General features: G+C 28.0%; 2 protein-coding genes across 2 annotated transcripts; both read right to left on the bottom strand.

Annotated features, from left to right (window-relative positions):
• Positions 1–165: 165 nt before the first annotated feature.
• On the bottom strand, positions 166–6,513 carry LOC107637040 (uncharacterized). Its single transcript, XM_088485226.1, has 5 exons — positions 5,515–6,513; positions 4,761–4,922; positions 2,887–3,039; positions 1,960–2,390; positions 166–807 (listed from the first exon to the last, which is right to left on the bottom strand). Exons 1-5 carry the CDS (start codon positions 5,855–5,857, stop codon positions 193–195), a joined length of 1,704 nt encoding a protein of 567 aa, XP_088341352.1. The 5' UTR covers positions 5,858–6,513; the 3' UTR covers positions 166–192.
• LOC110271583 (uncharacterized) lies at positions 5,886–6,380 on the bottom strand. Its single transcript, XM_021122571.1, has one exon. It carries the CDS (start codon positions 6,378–6,380, stop codon positions 5,886–5,888), a length of 495 nt encoding a protein of 164 aa, XP_020978230.1.
• Positions 6,514–11,879: the final 5,366 nt, after the last annotated feature.

The raw sequence follows: 11,879 nt of genomic DNA, 5'->3' as shown, positions 1-11,879 counted from the left end.
AACAATACTGATCATTTTATATTTTAGGATAGTAAAACTATTCAATTTTTACAATGAATTTTTATTCGTTTCAACCTTCTTCTTTGACAAAAGAAACTTCCTCAAAAGCATTATATAAGTTCAAATTCTAATTAATATTGAATAAAATACAGATAACACAACTAATTAACGACAAAAGAAAGCATTCATCGATCAATCTTTTTTCTTCTTTTTCTTAGAAGTGAGTAATTTGGGTGATCTTAATGTAGATACTAAAATCTCAAAGAAGAGGATCAACAATGTAGGTATGAGTACCAAGACTGGAACAACTGCAAGTGACGTTGTTGCTATCACAACACCTCGATTCCCCTCTAGCATCATAAAAAGTGCAGCAACAAAGGCTATCATCATGGATAACACGGAAAAGAAGAGGGTGATGAGGCCCAAAAGTAACTTGACAGGTAACTTCCATAGAAAATCATTCTCAGCATAACGCGAAGTGAGGATCCAAATGAAACTCAAGACAGAAGAAGAAGATGTGATGAGAGACACTGCATCTGCTATGATGAAGACTTTAAAAGCACGTTTTTTTAGAAAGATTGGAATGCCAGTATTTTGATCGTTTCCACCTGGGACAGTAAAGGCTGCAGCAAACATCATAGTAATAATGAGAGTACCAACGAGTGTAAAAGAACTTGCAATATCTCTTGCCCATTTTTCACCAGCTTTTACCAATTCCTCATGGGTTTTGGTAAACAGTTCACGAGGCTTCTTGCCATCTGCATTTTTGGCTTCTTTGCACTTGGCAGGCACAATTCTTTCCACCGCCTGCATGCATGTGGTACATGATAATTCCTCGTTGGAAAAGTATAGGTAGACAATAAAAATACTAAACAATGTGAACAATAGATATATAGTTCATTTCACTAGGTGTACGGATGATTATTTTAATATTAAAATTTAGATGGGTAATTTAGAAATGTAGTGTGTTTTATTTGATTAGTAGTTGTTTATCAAAAAAGTCATTGGTTACCTAGCATAGCCCTTGCTCATTTTTATATTTTCTACTGAATATTCAAAATTTCTGCAGCAAATGTTAGTTTATTAACAATTTAGTCCAATTGAATAAATATTTGGAAGAGAAAAATTCTAATATTACAAATACATATGTATTGATATAATAATGGTCTAAATAAATTGATATTTGTGACATAATCACTAACCGAATTGCAACCACGACGGCTACAGTTTATTTCATATGCTTTTTTTTTTTTTGTCTGATATCTTTTCATGTTTTAAGAAATGACACATATATAGATACATAGTTACATACATAAGTACACGTTGAAAGAGAGAAGTAAACTCTAGAGGTAGTTTGTGTTTGATTTGCATTTTCCTCCTTTGTTTTCTTATATAGATGAAAAGATAAATTGTGATAATTGATTTTTTATATATAGATGAAAAATGGGAATAACTCATAAGAAGATGAGTAGTAAGAGTTCAAGTGATAAGAAAACTGATAAAGTAGTTAAAGGTTAATAGAAATTATTAGAGATTGTTTGAAATAGTTGGAAACAGTTATAGCCAGTAGCAGCAAGCTATTATTGTTATTTAACATCATTACTTGATGAACAAGTCATAATAGCCTACAAATGATGACTAGATGTTTTCATGTGAGAATAATTATTAAAAATTGTTAAATAATTTGATATATTTAACTAAACTGTTTAATATACGAAGACATTTTTATACAAATAGTCACCACTGTATATATAAATCTCTAATTCTCTTTTGTTTTATACTTAAATTTTCACCATTTAAAATCAGTAATATAAATTTCAATAAAAATGTGAAAAGGTTATTTTTGTTTTTCCATTATTTTTCTTTTTTTATACAAAAATAAAAATCATTGAAAATGAAACCAAACAGCTATTAAATGAATGTGAGTGCATAGACACACTTAAGAGTCAGAGAGAGGACCTTAAACCATTGAAGTTCTTTTTGCATTTGCAATGCTGAATTGGGAAATTTGCCAAGGTAAGAGGAAGGTCCTAGTTCAGCTGCAAGATGCAAAATGTTATTATCGAAGACGTCTTCACGGGATGCAATCATCTCTTTACGCCCCTCGATCTCATGAATGAATCTGAAAACTGTGTCATGACGATACGCAATTGCATGTGAAAATATGCCTCTTTCATTTTTGTCCATGGCCCACAGAAGGTCAGGATTTGCATGCCTCATTGAATCTATGAACTCAACAAGTCCATACTTTGCTGCGTGCAACATGGAGTCGTAAGCTAAGCACTTATGTAGCTTGGTTTCGTCTAATTCCGATATTTTTTTGCTCAACCATTTCAGAATCTCACATGCTACATGATGGTTCTTTTTCATCTCATATATTTTCTCACCCCCTGATAACATTTCAATAGCTACCAAGTTCAAGAAAGAATCTAATAATTGAAACAGAGAAAAAATGGGAAGGAAAAAAACCACTATATATGAACTTATTATAACTGTTTAAAGAAAGGGAAAATAGAAATGCTAATAAGCAAAAATATAATGCTAGAAAGATAAAAGAAATCGTTAGAATTTGTTTTATTTAGTATTTATTAGTTATTGTAACATTTAATAAATATTAAAGAAGACAAATTGGACTCTTTTTTGACTAATTTTTTTTGTTATCACAATTAATATCTAGGTTACATTAAGAAAGCAATATTTTTTATAAAATTAAAATCAGCCATAATTTTTTTTTCTTTATAATAACAATCAAAACCATTTATTTATAGTAGATAGTTCATTAGTTCTCAAAAGAATTGAACGGATTTATATTAATTTAAACAAGAAAACATCACTACCGCATTGGAATTAATTAAAAATTAAGGGCATTCGTCTAATCTTACGCACCCGGAAGTTTTCGAAGTCCACTAGAGATTTTGTCTAAAGGAGAAGTTGCAATAAGATTAGCCAAGATATTTGCCTTTGTGTCGTCCGGATCAACATGTAATATAATCTCCATACTTTTATTAGAAAGCTTTAGGAGTGTCTTCAGCCTCAGACCTGCAGTCAAATAGTTGGAAAAATATCTTTTAAAATAAAAAATTGACAAAATAAAAAAGTGAGAAATTTTATTATTTGAATTAAAAAATAATTAAATTTTCTCATTTTTCACTTTATTAATTTTCTCATTTTAAAAAAATAATCTTTCAAATTCTTCATTGTAGCCCATACTTTCTTTCTAGCTACTATTATTCATTCATTTATTCCTTGATATTACTTGCATACACATTTACCGTGGATGTATGCATGTAAATGTAACAGCTAACAATATATTAACTGTTTTAAGGGAAGATTAATCTTAGGGACCACTAACAAAAACTAATTATATATTAAGAAAGATCAATTACATCAAAACTAAGAAAAAGTAAAATTTAAGAAAAAGGATTAATGTGATAATATCTCGAGTACTATCCTCTAACACTATTGTTACTATTGATACATACACATTTAATTTTGTTTTTTAATAAAACATATTCCAATAGTTTTTATTGTAATTTAGCCATTAATACGTAAAAATAGATGATAAAAAAAATTTAGTTGAGAGATAAAAAGAGAGATCACCCGTTGTCAAATTGAGCTTTTTTGCTTTGATAACCTAGTTTGGAAGATCTAACAATAGTTTTTCTTGTGCAAAATTAATTTGCCTTAGTATTTGGTGATATTGCAATTAGTTACATTAAGATTATTGTTATTATTTATATTATTTATGGTGATTGGTTCTTATATGTGATGTCTTTTCCCTGTAAAAAAAAAACTTTCACCAGAGAACACGAAGATAAATGAACTACTCATGTTGGAAGAGTAAAATGAATCTTTTCTTTTTTGTATTAAAAACAATCATAAAAAGAATTAGACTGAGAGATTAATTAATGGTATTTTTGTCTCTTTAGAATGATGTTTTGGTCTTTCTTTATGAATTTTATTTAAATAGGTCCCTTTTAATTAATAATAATGATGTAATTAGTCTCTTTTATTTTTATTTTTTTTTTGTGACTAGTCTCTTTTATTAATTTGTCTAGGTTAACGGTTCTTTCCAATAATTTCTCCTTATTTTAATTAATCTACAAAAGGTCATCGCCTTAATCAATATTTTAAGGGCTATCTCTTTGTCTGATGTTTAAGTTGTTAAGACATATAGGAACTTTTATATTCCAAAACGGCGTTCTAAGAATTTCTTTTCTATTTGAAGTATGTTAATGCACAATAAATATAATCCAAGTATTTAATATTTAGTATGTCCGAATAATTTTATATGAGAAACTTTTAGGAATAAATAATTTTTAGTATTTTTTATTATTATTTGATCAAATATAAATATTAAATTATTTTTAATAAATAAATTTTATTAATTTATATGTATAAAATTTTAGTAAATATAAATATAAATTATATTTTTTTATGTACAAAATATTTATAAAAATAAATATAAATTATAATTAAATAATACTGATTAGAAATGATAATATTTATTAGACACGTAATATTTTTTATTTTATATTTCAGCATGCGTTTTTGAAAAGAAAATTAATAATCAACTTATGAATGTCCAACTAATGTTAGGTAGGTAATAATGTGACAAGAAGTTGTTGAAAGTTGACTTATATATGAAAAACAAAAATTATATGACAATCAATGCTTGAACGAAATAGTTAAGTACTTATTAGGTGAGCAACACTTCGGAAATAATTCAATTTTTCTGGGAAAGGGCAAATTAAACTCACAGTGATAAATAAATCTCTGCCATAATCCAAGCTGGCTTCCACTACGAAATGCAGAAGGCATGTGAGCTAGTGCATATATGGGCCGTAGGTCCACTGATTCTGATTCAGGATCAATTCGCAATTCTCCACTAAGCCTGTGTTGGATCAATGAGGCAGCAACATCTATACCCAGAGAAAACGTAATAAAAAGCTGAATAACATTTTATTTAGAATAATGGTGAAAATAATATATTTTATTTAGTAATTAGTATGAAGGCTGGGAATTTCACATTTAAAATACATGTTAAATAATTAAAAAATGCTTTTGTTTCACATTGACAAACCTTCTCCTTTGTATAAACAAAAATAGTAAAATCAAATGATATATTAGAAATTTAGAACCAATATTTAAAAAATTTAAAGTAATCAATATTAGTTTAAAACTTTAAATACAGAACAAAGGTTAAAAATATTAATTACTTAACATTTTTTATCTTTAAAAACTTATAAAAAGTTAAATAATTTTTTGCACAAAAATATTTTATTTTAAAATAATAACTAAGATATTAACTTGTATTATATCTAATAATAAAATCAAACATAGTCGATTCTTAATTATAAAAGAAAAAATGCACAACCAAACAACTCTGTATTTTATTACAATAAAAAAGAAAAGAAAAGAGCTGTTGCGCTGTTGACTGTTGAACACTTGAAGCCAGAAGATTGAAAGAGGATATGTGGGAAGACGAACAGAGACTAAGTTGCAACACCTTACCGAATATTTCTGCATAGATGCATCGCGTAAGAAGCATAATTCCATAACGGCCTCCCTTCTCAAAGAAAACAGGAGGAGGAGTCTTAGAGAACAGGTACGTGGTCATTTCTTTGTGACCCTTCTTGGAAGCAATGAGAACCGGAATCTCACCATTCTGGTAGTCGTTGATGTAACCACCAACATATTCATCATCGTCTTGCTTGGTCCTTATGGTTAGCAACTCCTCTCCTCCTTTAACAACCATCCTCTCCGCCATAGCTACGTTGTCCGTTAACTCAGCAACAAGAGCAAGCGCAGTGTATCCCCTTTTGTCCTGCATCTTCAGCAACCGCTGGTTCCCCATGTTAACTAGCTCCTTCACGATCCTCTCCTTACCAGAAGCCACTGCCACGTGGAGAACCGTCCTTCCCGTGGAGGATGCGGTGGAGAATATAGAGTCCGGGTACCTGTTGATACGATTTCGCGTCGTTCCAGTATCCTCTCTTTACTGCACTGTGGAGCCTGTGAACGTGACTGCCATGTTCTTGATCTGAATCTGGAAACGCTCTCACGTCTTTGCTGAATGAGATCTTCAAGTGGTTCCATGCCTCTCTGGCCTTTTCGAATTTTCTTATGTTGGAGAGGTTCTCTGATCCACACGCCAGTTGAATGGCGTGTAAAGCCTTTGCGTTCTTCGATATCCATTCTTCCGTTTCTGATTTATTATTATTATTACTATTTTGATCAGCCTCAACTATACCACGCCATAGACCTTGACCAACAAGATAGTTTTTCACCAGAGTGCTCCAGTTGTCGTAGTTGTCTTTTGTAAGCGCTTCCAGAACGATCCCGGTTGAAGCAATATTGATATTAGTAGCTGCTGCCATATTATTTGTTCGCATAAAAAAAATTAAAATGGTAAACTACCAAAAGTATTCCTGATTCAGTTGGGGACTTGGGGATCAAGAGTGGATGATTTGAAATGATAGATTAAAAAAATGTTTCTACTGTTTAGTGAGAAAAAATGAATAATTAATTCATTTTGTATATACGGACAATAAAAGAAATATTTGTCCTGACAGTTTTTTTAAGATTGGGGAACTAATTCTACATGCAATCAAACATTTAATTTTTTAATAAATTCTGATATTTAAATTTTAAAAACTAATTTTACATTCAAAAAACATGTACTACTCTCTCACTTTCTTTCATTTCTTTTCTCTTTTCTATTGTCGGTTTATTTTTTTTAATTTTTTATTTAATTTTAAATATTTTTTATTATATTTTAAATATTTCGTTTTTTAGTTCAAGATGTTTTTTTAAATTAACAAAATATCAAAACAAATCAAAACATAATATTAACATCTAAAAATTCTGAAAAGACGACATCCAACTATAAACAAAATAACATCTAAAACTATCAAAAAATAAAAACATAACGATGTCAGAAAGTAATAATGCACACTTAATAGTTGTAGTTGCCTCGCTGGGCGGAAAGAAAGTAATTATTTTGCAGTATCTATGGTCAGCGTCACGTGCAGAGCTGAGGGTAGGGTAGAGAGTAATTATTTTGCACTCTTAATATTATATATATAAAATAAAGTAAAATTTTTTATCATTCAATATTTTTTTTCTTATATTTTTTCTTTATCTTACTTATAAAATAAATGATAATAGATAATATTTTATTCTCTAAAATAAAATTTAAAATTTAGATAATTCAAATCTTTTATATATATATATATATATATGCGGAAAAGAAGTGGATATTAAATCTACAACCTCTTTCTTATAAATTAGCTATTTAATTTATTAATTTAGTATATTTATTTTTTTATATAAAATTAGCTTAAAATAAAAATAAAATTAAAAAAATTTTATATTGAGATATCACATATTACACCAAGTGAATTTAAAAATCTTGCTGTTTTTTAAATTGGGTTCACTCAGTTTTTTATTAATATTATGAAATTTGAAATGAATCAAATGATTGAATTTTATATTTGTTTAAAAAAATTTGATTTTCTGCAGATAGGATGGGATAGGATTTAGACACTTAGAATGTAGGTAGAATTAGAGTTGAGATATTCTTAACCCACGAGTAGGATAGGGTAAAATTTAAAAAAAAAAAAATTCAACTTGCGAATAGGATTAGGTCAATCATGTAAAAATATTGGCAATTCATGAAGTAACTTTGAGAATATATTTGGCTTAAGGTCAATCACCCAACATGTTCAAGATATACATGGTTCAGTTTTAAAGAAAATACCAACAGTCATATACGAAAACAACTCTGTTTGCATCTATCAACTAAAAGAGGAATACATTAAAGGAGATAGAATAAAGCATATTTCACTAAAATTCTTCTACTGATCTCATGATCTTTAACAACATGGTGATATAGACGTTCAACAGATTCATTTCAATGATAATTTAGTAGATTTGTTCATTAAAGCACTACCTACTTCAACATTTGAGAAGTTAGTATATAAGATTAGGATGCGTCGGTTAAAAGATATCAAATGATGTAATTATCAGGGGGAGTAATATGGGAAGTATAAGATTGAGAAGTTAGTATATTCTTTTTCTTAACTATTATTTTTATCCCACTTCGAATTTTTTCTAATAAGATTTTTAACAAAATAGCTATCTAACGTATTATACTAAGGACATTCAAGAGAGAGTGTTATAAATATATTTATTATGAATGTCATTGTAAGTATAATTTAAATTTCAAGTAGATAGAATTAATTATAGATGTAACCTAGTTGAGTGAGCTAGAATTTGGGTCCTTTTATAAATAATTTTCTTATGATGTTCTGTGTACAACATCAATCATTAATAACGTCAGCTCTTATTCTCCTTATTCTCTTTCATCTTTCTTCTCTTTTCAAACTCTAGTCTTTATTTTCATAATAATACAGTATTTTTTTCAACCTTAAAAAAAACACTTGTCGAATAGTCTCTCAAATTCACTTGCGTGCTGTGCCTTTTTATTTGAGTGAACTACTAATTGGCCCCTGTACTTTTTTACGAAAGACAATGTGATTTTTTACGAAAAAAAAAAGAGTCATTACGATCCTTGTCTCTCATCTCCGTAAGACAATGCAGTTCTGTTGTGAGTTTTATCATCAAACACTAACAAAAATTGCTGATCTGATTTAGCACATTAAACTGATGAGGTGGACGTTAAGTGCCACGTGAATAGTTAAAAAAAAAAAAGAGTTAATTTGTCCAAAATTCAAATTGGTCAGGGGTCTTTTTATCTCATTCATTTAGATAAAACGACGTCGTTTTAATACTAAATTGCTCGGAAACCTATTTGTTCTAAAAAATTTTAATATAATATTTTTTAATTATTTTTTATTATATTAATATTTTTTCAATAAATTCTTAAAGGTATAGTATAATAAGTATAAATAATTAATAAATGAGTCAAATTTAAAAATATTATTTATTACAGAACTAAATAAATAATTTTAATAATATTTTTAAAATATAAATAATAAATTAATAATAATAATAATTCTATGATGTATTATTAGTTTTATAATCTGAATAATTTAAGTAATAAAGTAAACATTAATGAACATATTATTTAACATCTGTGTCATGTATAACAACAACAACATATGTAGATTAATGTACATTGAATTTAAGAATGTCATAATAATTAAGCAATGATAATTTAGAGTTAATACTCAAAATGATCTCTAAAATTTGACTTTGACGCAATTTAGTCCTCAAATTTTTAATTGACTCAAATTATACTATGAAATTTTGACCCGTGCTTCAATTTGACCTTTTTATTATTTTCCATCACCAAAAAGCTGACCTAACAAATTTCAGGTGCCATATGATCAACAATTTTTTTTTTCAGTTTTACCATTTTTTTATATTTACCACCACTATTATTATCACACTACTCTCCCTTTCTCTCCTCTCAACCAAGAACTAAGAGTCCAATATATCACTACATCAAAAGAAGAATAAAAAAAATTTTAAACTTTATTTTTTCAATCTCCACCCTAATTTGTTCATATACCGAAATCAAGTTTAATTTTTTCTTTTTATTATTTTTTGATTCTGGGGCAAAGAATGAATGGGTTGAAAGAAAAATTGTTGAGGAAGCTCAAATCAATTAAATCAATTGGGTTTCAGGTAAGATCAAATCCTTCAAGTGAAAGCATTAGTATGTTGATTTTTTCTAAAAGATTCTAACTTTTAACATAAGTTCCCTCTTTGTTTCTCTACAAAATATTCCTAAGAAAATAGTTGTTGTCCACCCTTTTTAGAGAACCTTGCTACAATGAATTTTTATGGTGACCAATCCAATTAAAAGAAATTAGAATCCCATAACACCAAAAAAAGAGGGTTAAGTCTCAAGAGTCTAATTTCAGAAAGTGAGTTTAAGTCTCGCCGATGTTGTGTGCACATGGTGTTGCTGTAGGCCAAGTTGAAAGATTTTCACATTTGTTTATCTAGTACTATGCAGTTCAGGGTCACCCAAAATTTCCTAGCACAAGCAGCAGAAGATTCAGAAGAGAATTGGAGGCAGACGGCCAACCCGAGCACTGCGACGGCAAAGAAGAACAAAAATATGCAGAGCCAGAGCAGAGGCAGATGCTGACCCACAACTATGACGGCGACGATGACTCAGAGGCCGAAGCAGAGGATGACAAAGGCTAATGGAATAAAAAAGCACGAGAAGAGGCAGATCTAGAGAACATGTTAGAGCTATCTGAGACTTGCTCCTGCTCCCCAATTCACCAGAAACACAATGATTTAAAAGAAATGGGGGTTGCTAGGTTTTTTGTTTCAAATTTTTGGGGCTAAATTGATGCAAACAAAAATTTTTGTCACGTCAAACTACCGTTGAGGCTGTCAGGTGTTAACTACACGTGTCACGTCAGTTTTTCGGTGACGAAAATAGATGGAAGGACTAATTTGAGCCACATCTTAAAATTTCAGGGTACAATTTGAGTCAGTTAATAATTTGAGAATTAAATTAAGTAAGGGATCAAATTTCAGAAGTCATTTTGACTTTTTGAGTATTAACTCGATAATTTATGATTAACTTTTAAGAATTGCATTCTTTGTATATATATATATAGTCATATATAAAGTGATAATCTCTTATATATATATAAATTAAATCAACAAAAATTGAATAGCAAAGTAAAACCACAAATCTAAGGCACCCATTAACCTAGAAGCAAAATTATGTCAAAATAAAAATTTTTATTTTTATTTTAATGTTTTAAAGACCTCAATAAATTATGTGTCAAATGATTCTTGTGGTTAATTTTAGAGGTTGATTATAGCACATGAAAAAATTTTAATCTTCTGGGTTTAGAAGATAATAAGACATTATTCCATATTTGTAAGTTTAGAAAAATATAAAAAAAATTGAGAGAATAAAAAAAAAATATAAAATCAAATAAATGAGTAAAAATAAGAAAAAAATTAATAATTAAGAGAGAAAAACTTATTCATGAGATATAAAAAAAGTTGATACGTGTCAATTTTATAGAGTTAAGAGGATAATTAGATTTATTATTTAATTTTTTAAATCATATTTTATTCATTTAATATCTATAATAATGTATCAAGTATTATTAATTAGTTTATGTTTATTATATCTTATAATAAAAAATTTATTAAAAAATACTAATAATATAATAAATATCACAACGATAAAAAATTAATTTAAAAAAATATTGTATCAAAATTTTTTTAAGATAAATAAATTTTTGACAAATAAATTCGTGATCAATTTAAAGTTAAAATGATGTTGTCTTTTGTTTTTTTTTTAAATAACTAAAATCAAATAGACATATGATGAATTTGAGTTTAGAAAATAAATTATTCTTATATTTTCCTAAACATTCATGTTGGTATCTAATGTCTATCTCACCAGCTTAATATCTCAGATCAATAATTTGTGTTAGTAGTTAGTAATTAACGACAAAACTCATAGATATTGTCTCAAAAAAATCATGGACCGAAATGACTTTTTTTTTTTTCCATAAAAAATTGCGTCGTCACAAGAAAGACCAAAGTTGCCATTGTAATTCACTCTTTTTTATTTTAACATTTATTTGTAGAGTCATCTTTAAAGTTACAGATTTTGTCTTTCTCCTTTTTTATTGGAAGGTTATACGGGTCATCTTATGAGAAGTTACAAGACGAAAAATATTTTTTCATCAAAATATCTGTAGAATAATATAAAAAAATTTAAAGTAATGTATCTTTTAGTAATTTTTTTTTAAAAATAATTTTGAGCAGTATAATTCAAATAACATTTATTTTATTATAATTTATTTTAATATAAAAATTATCAAATATAAATTATATTAATATAAATTTATTTTTTATCAAAATTA

The sequence above is a fragment of the Arachis ipaensis genome, chromosome B4 (genome assembly GCF_059453495.1).
Source record: "Arachis ipaensis isolate K30076 ecotype BB chromosome B4, ASM5945349v1, whole genome shotgun sequence".
Lineage (NCBI taxonomy): Eukaryota > Viridiplantae > Streptophyta > Magnoliopsida > Fabales > Fabaceae > Arachis > Arachis ipaensis.
This window is presented reverse-complemented; position numbering and strand designations above follow the sequence as displayed.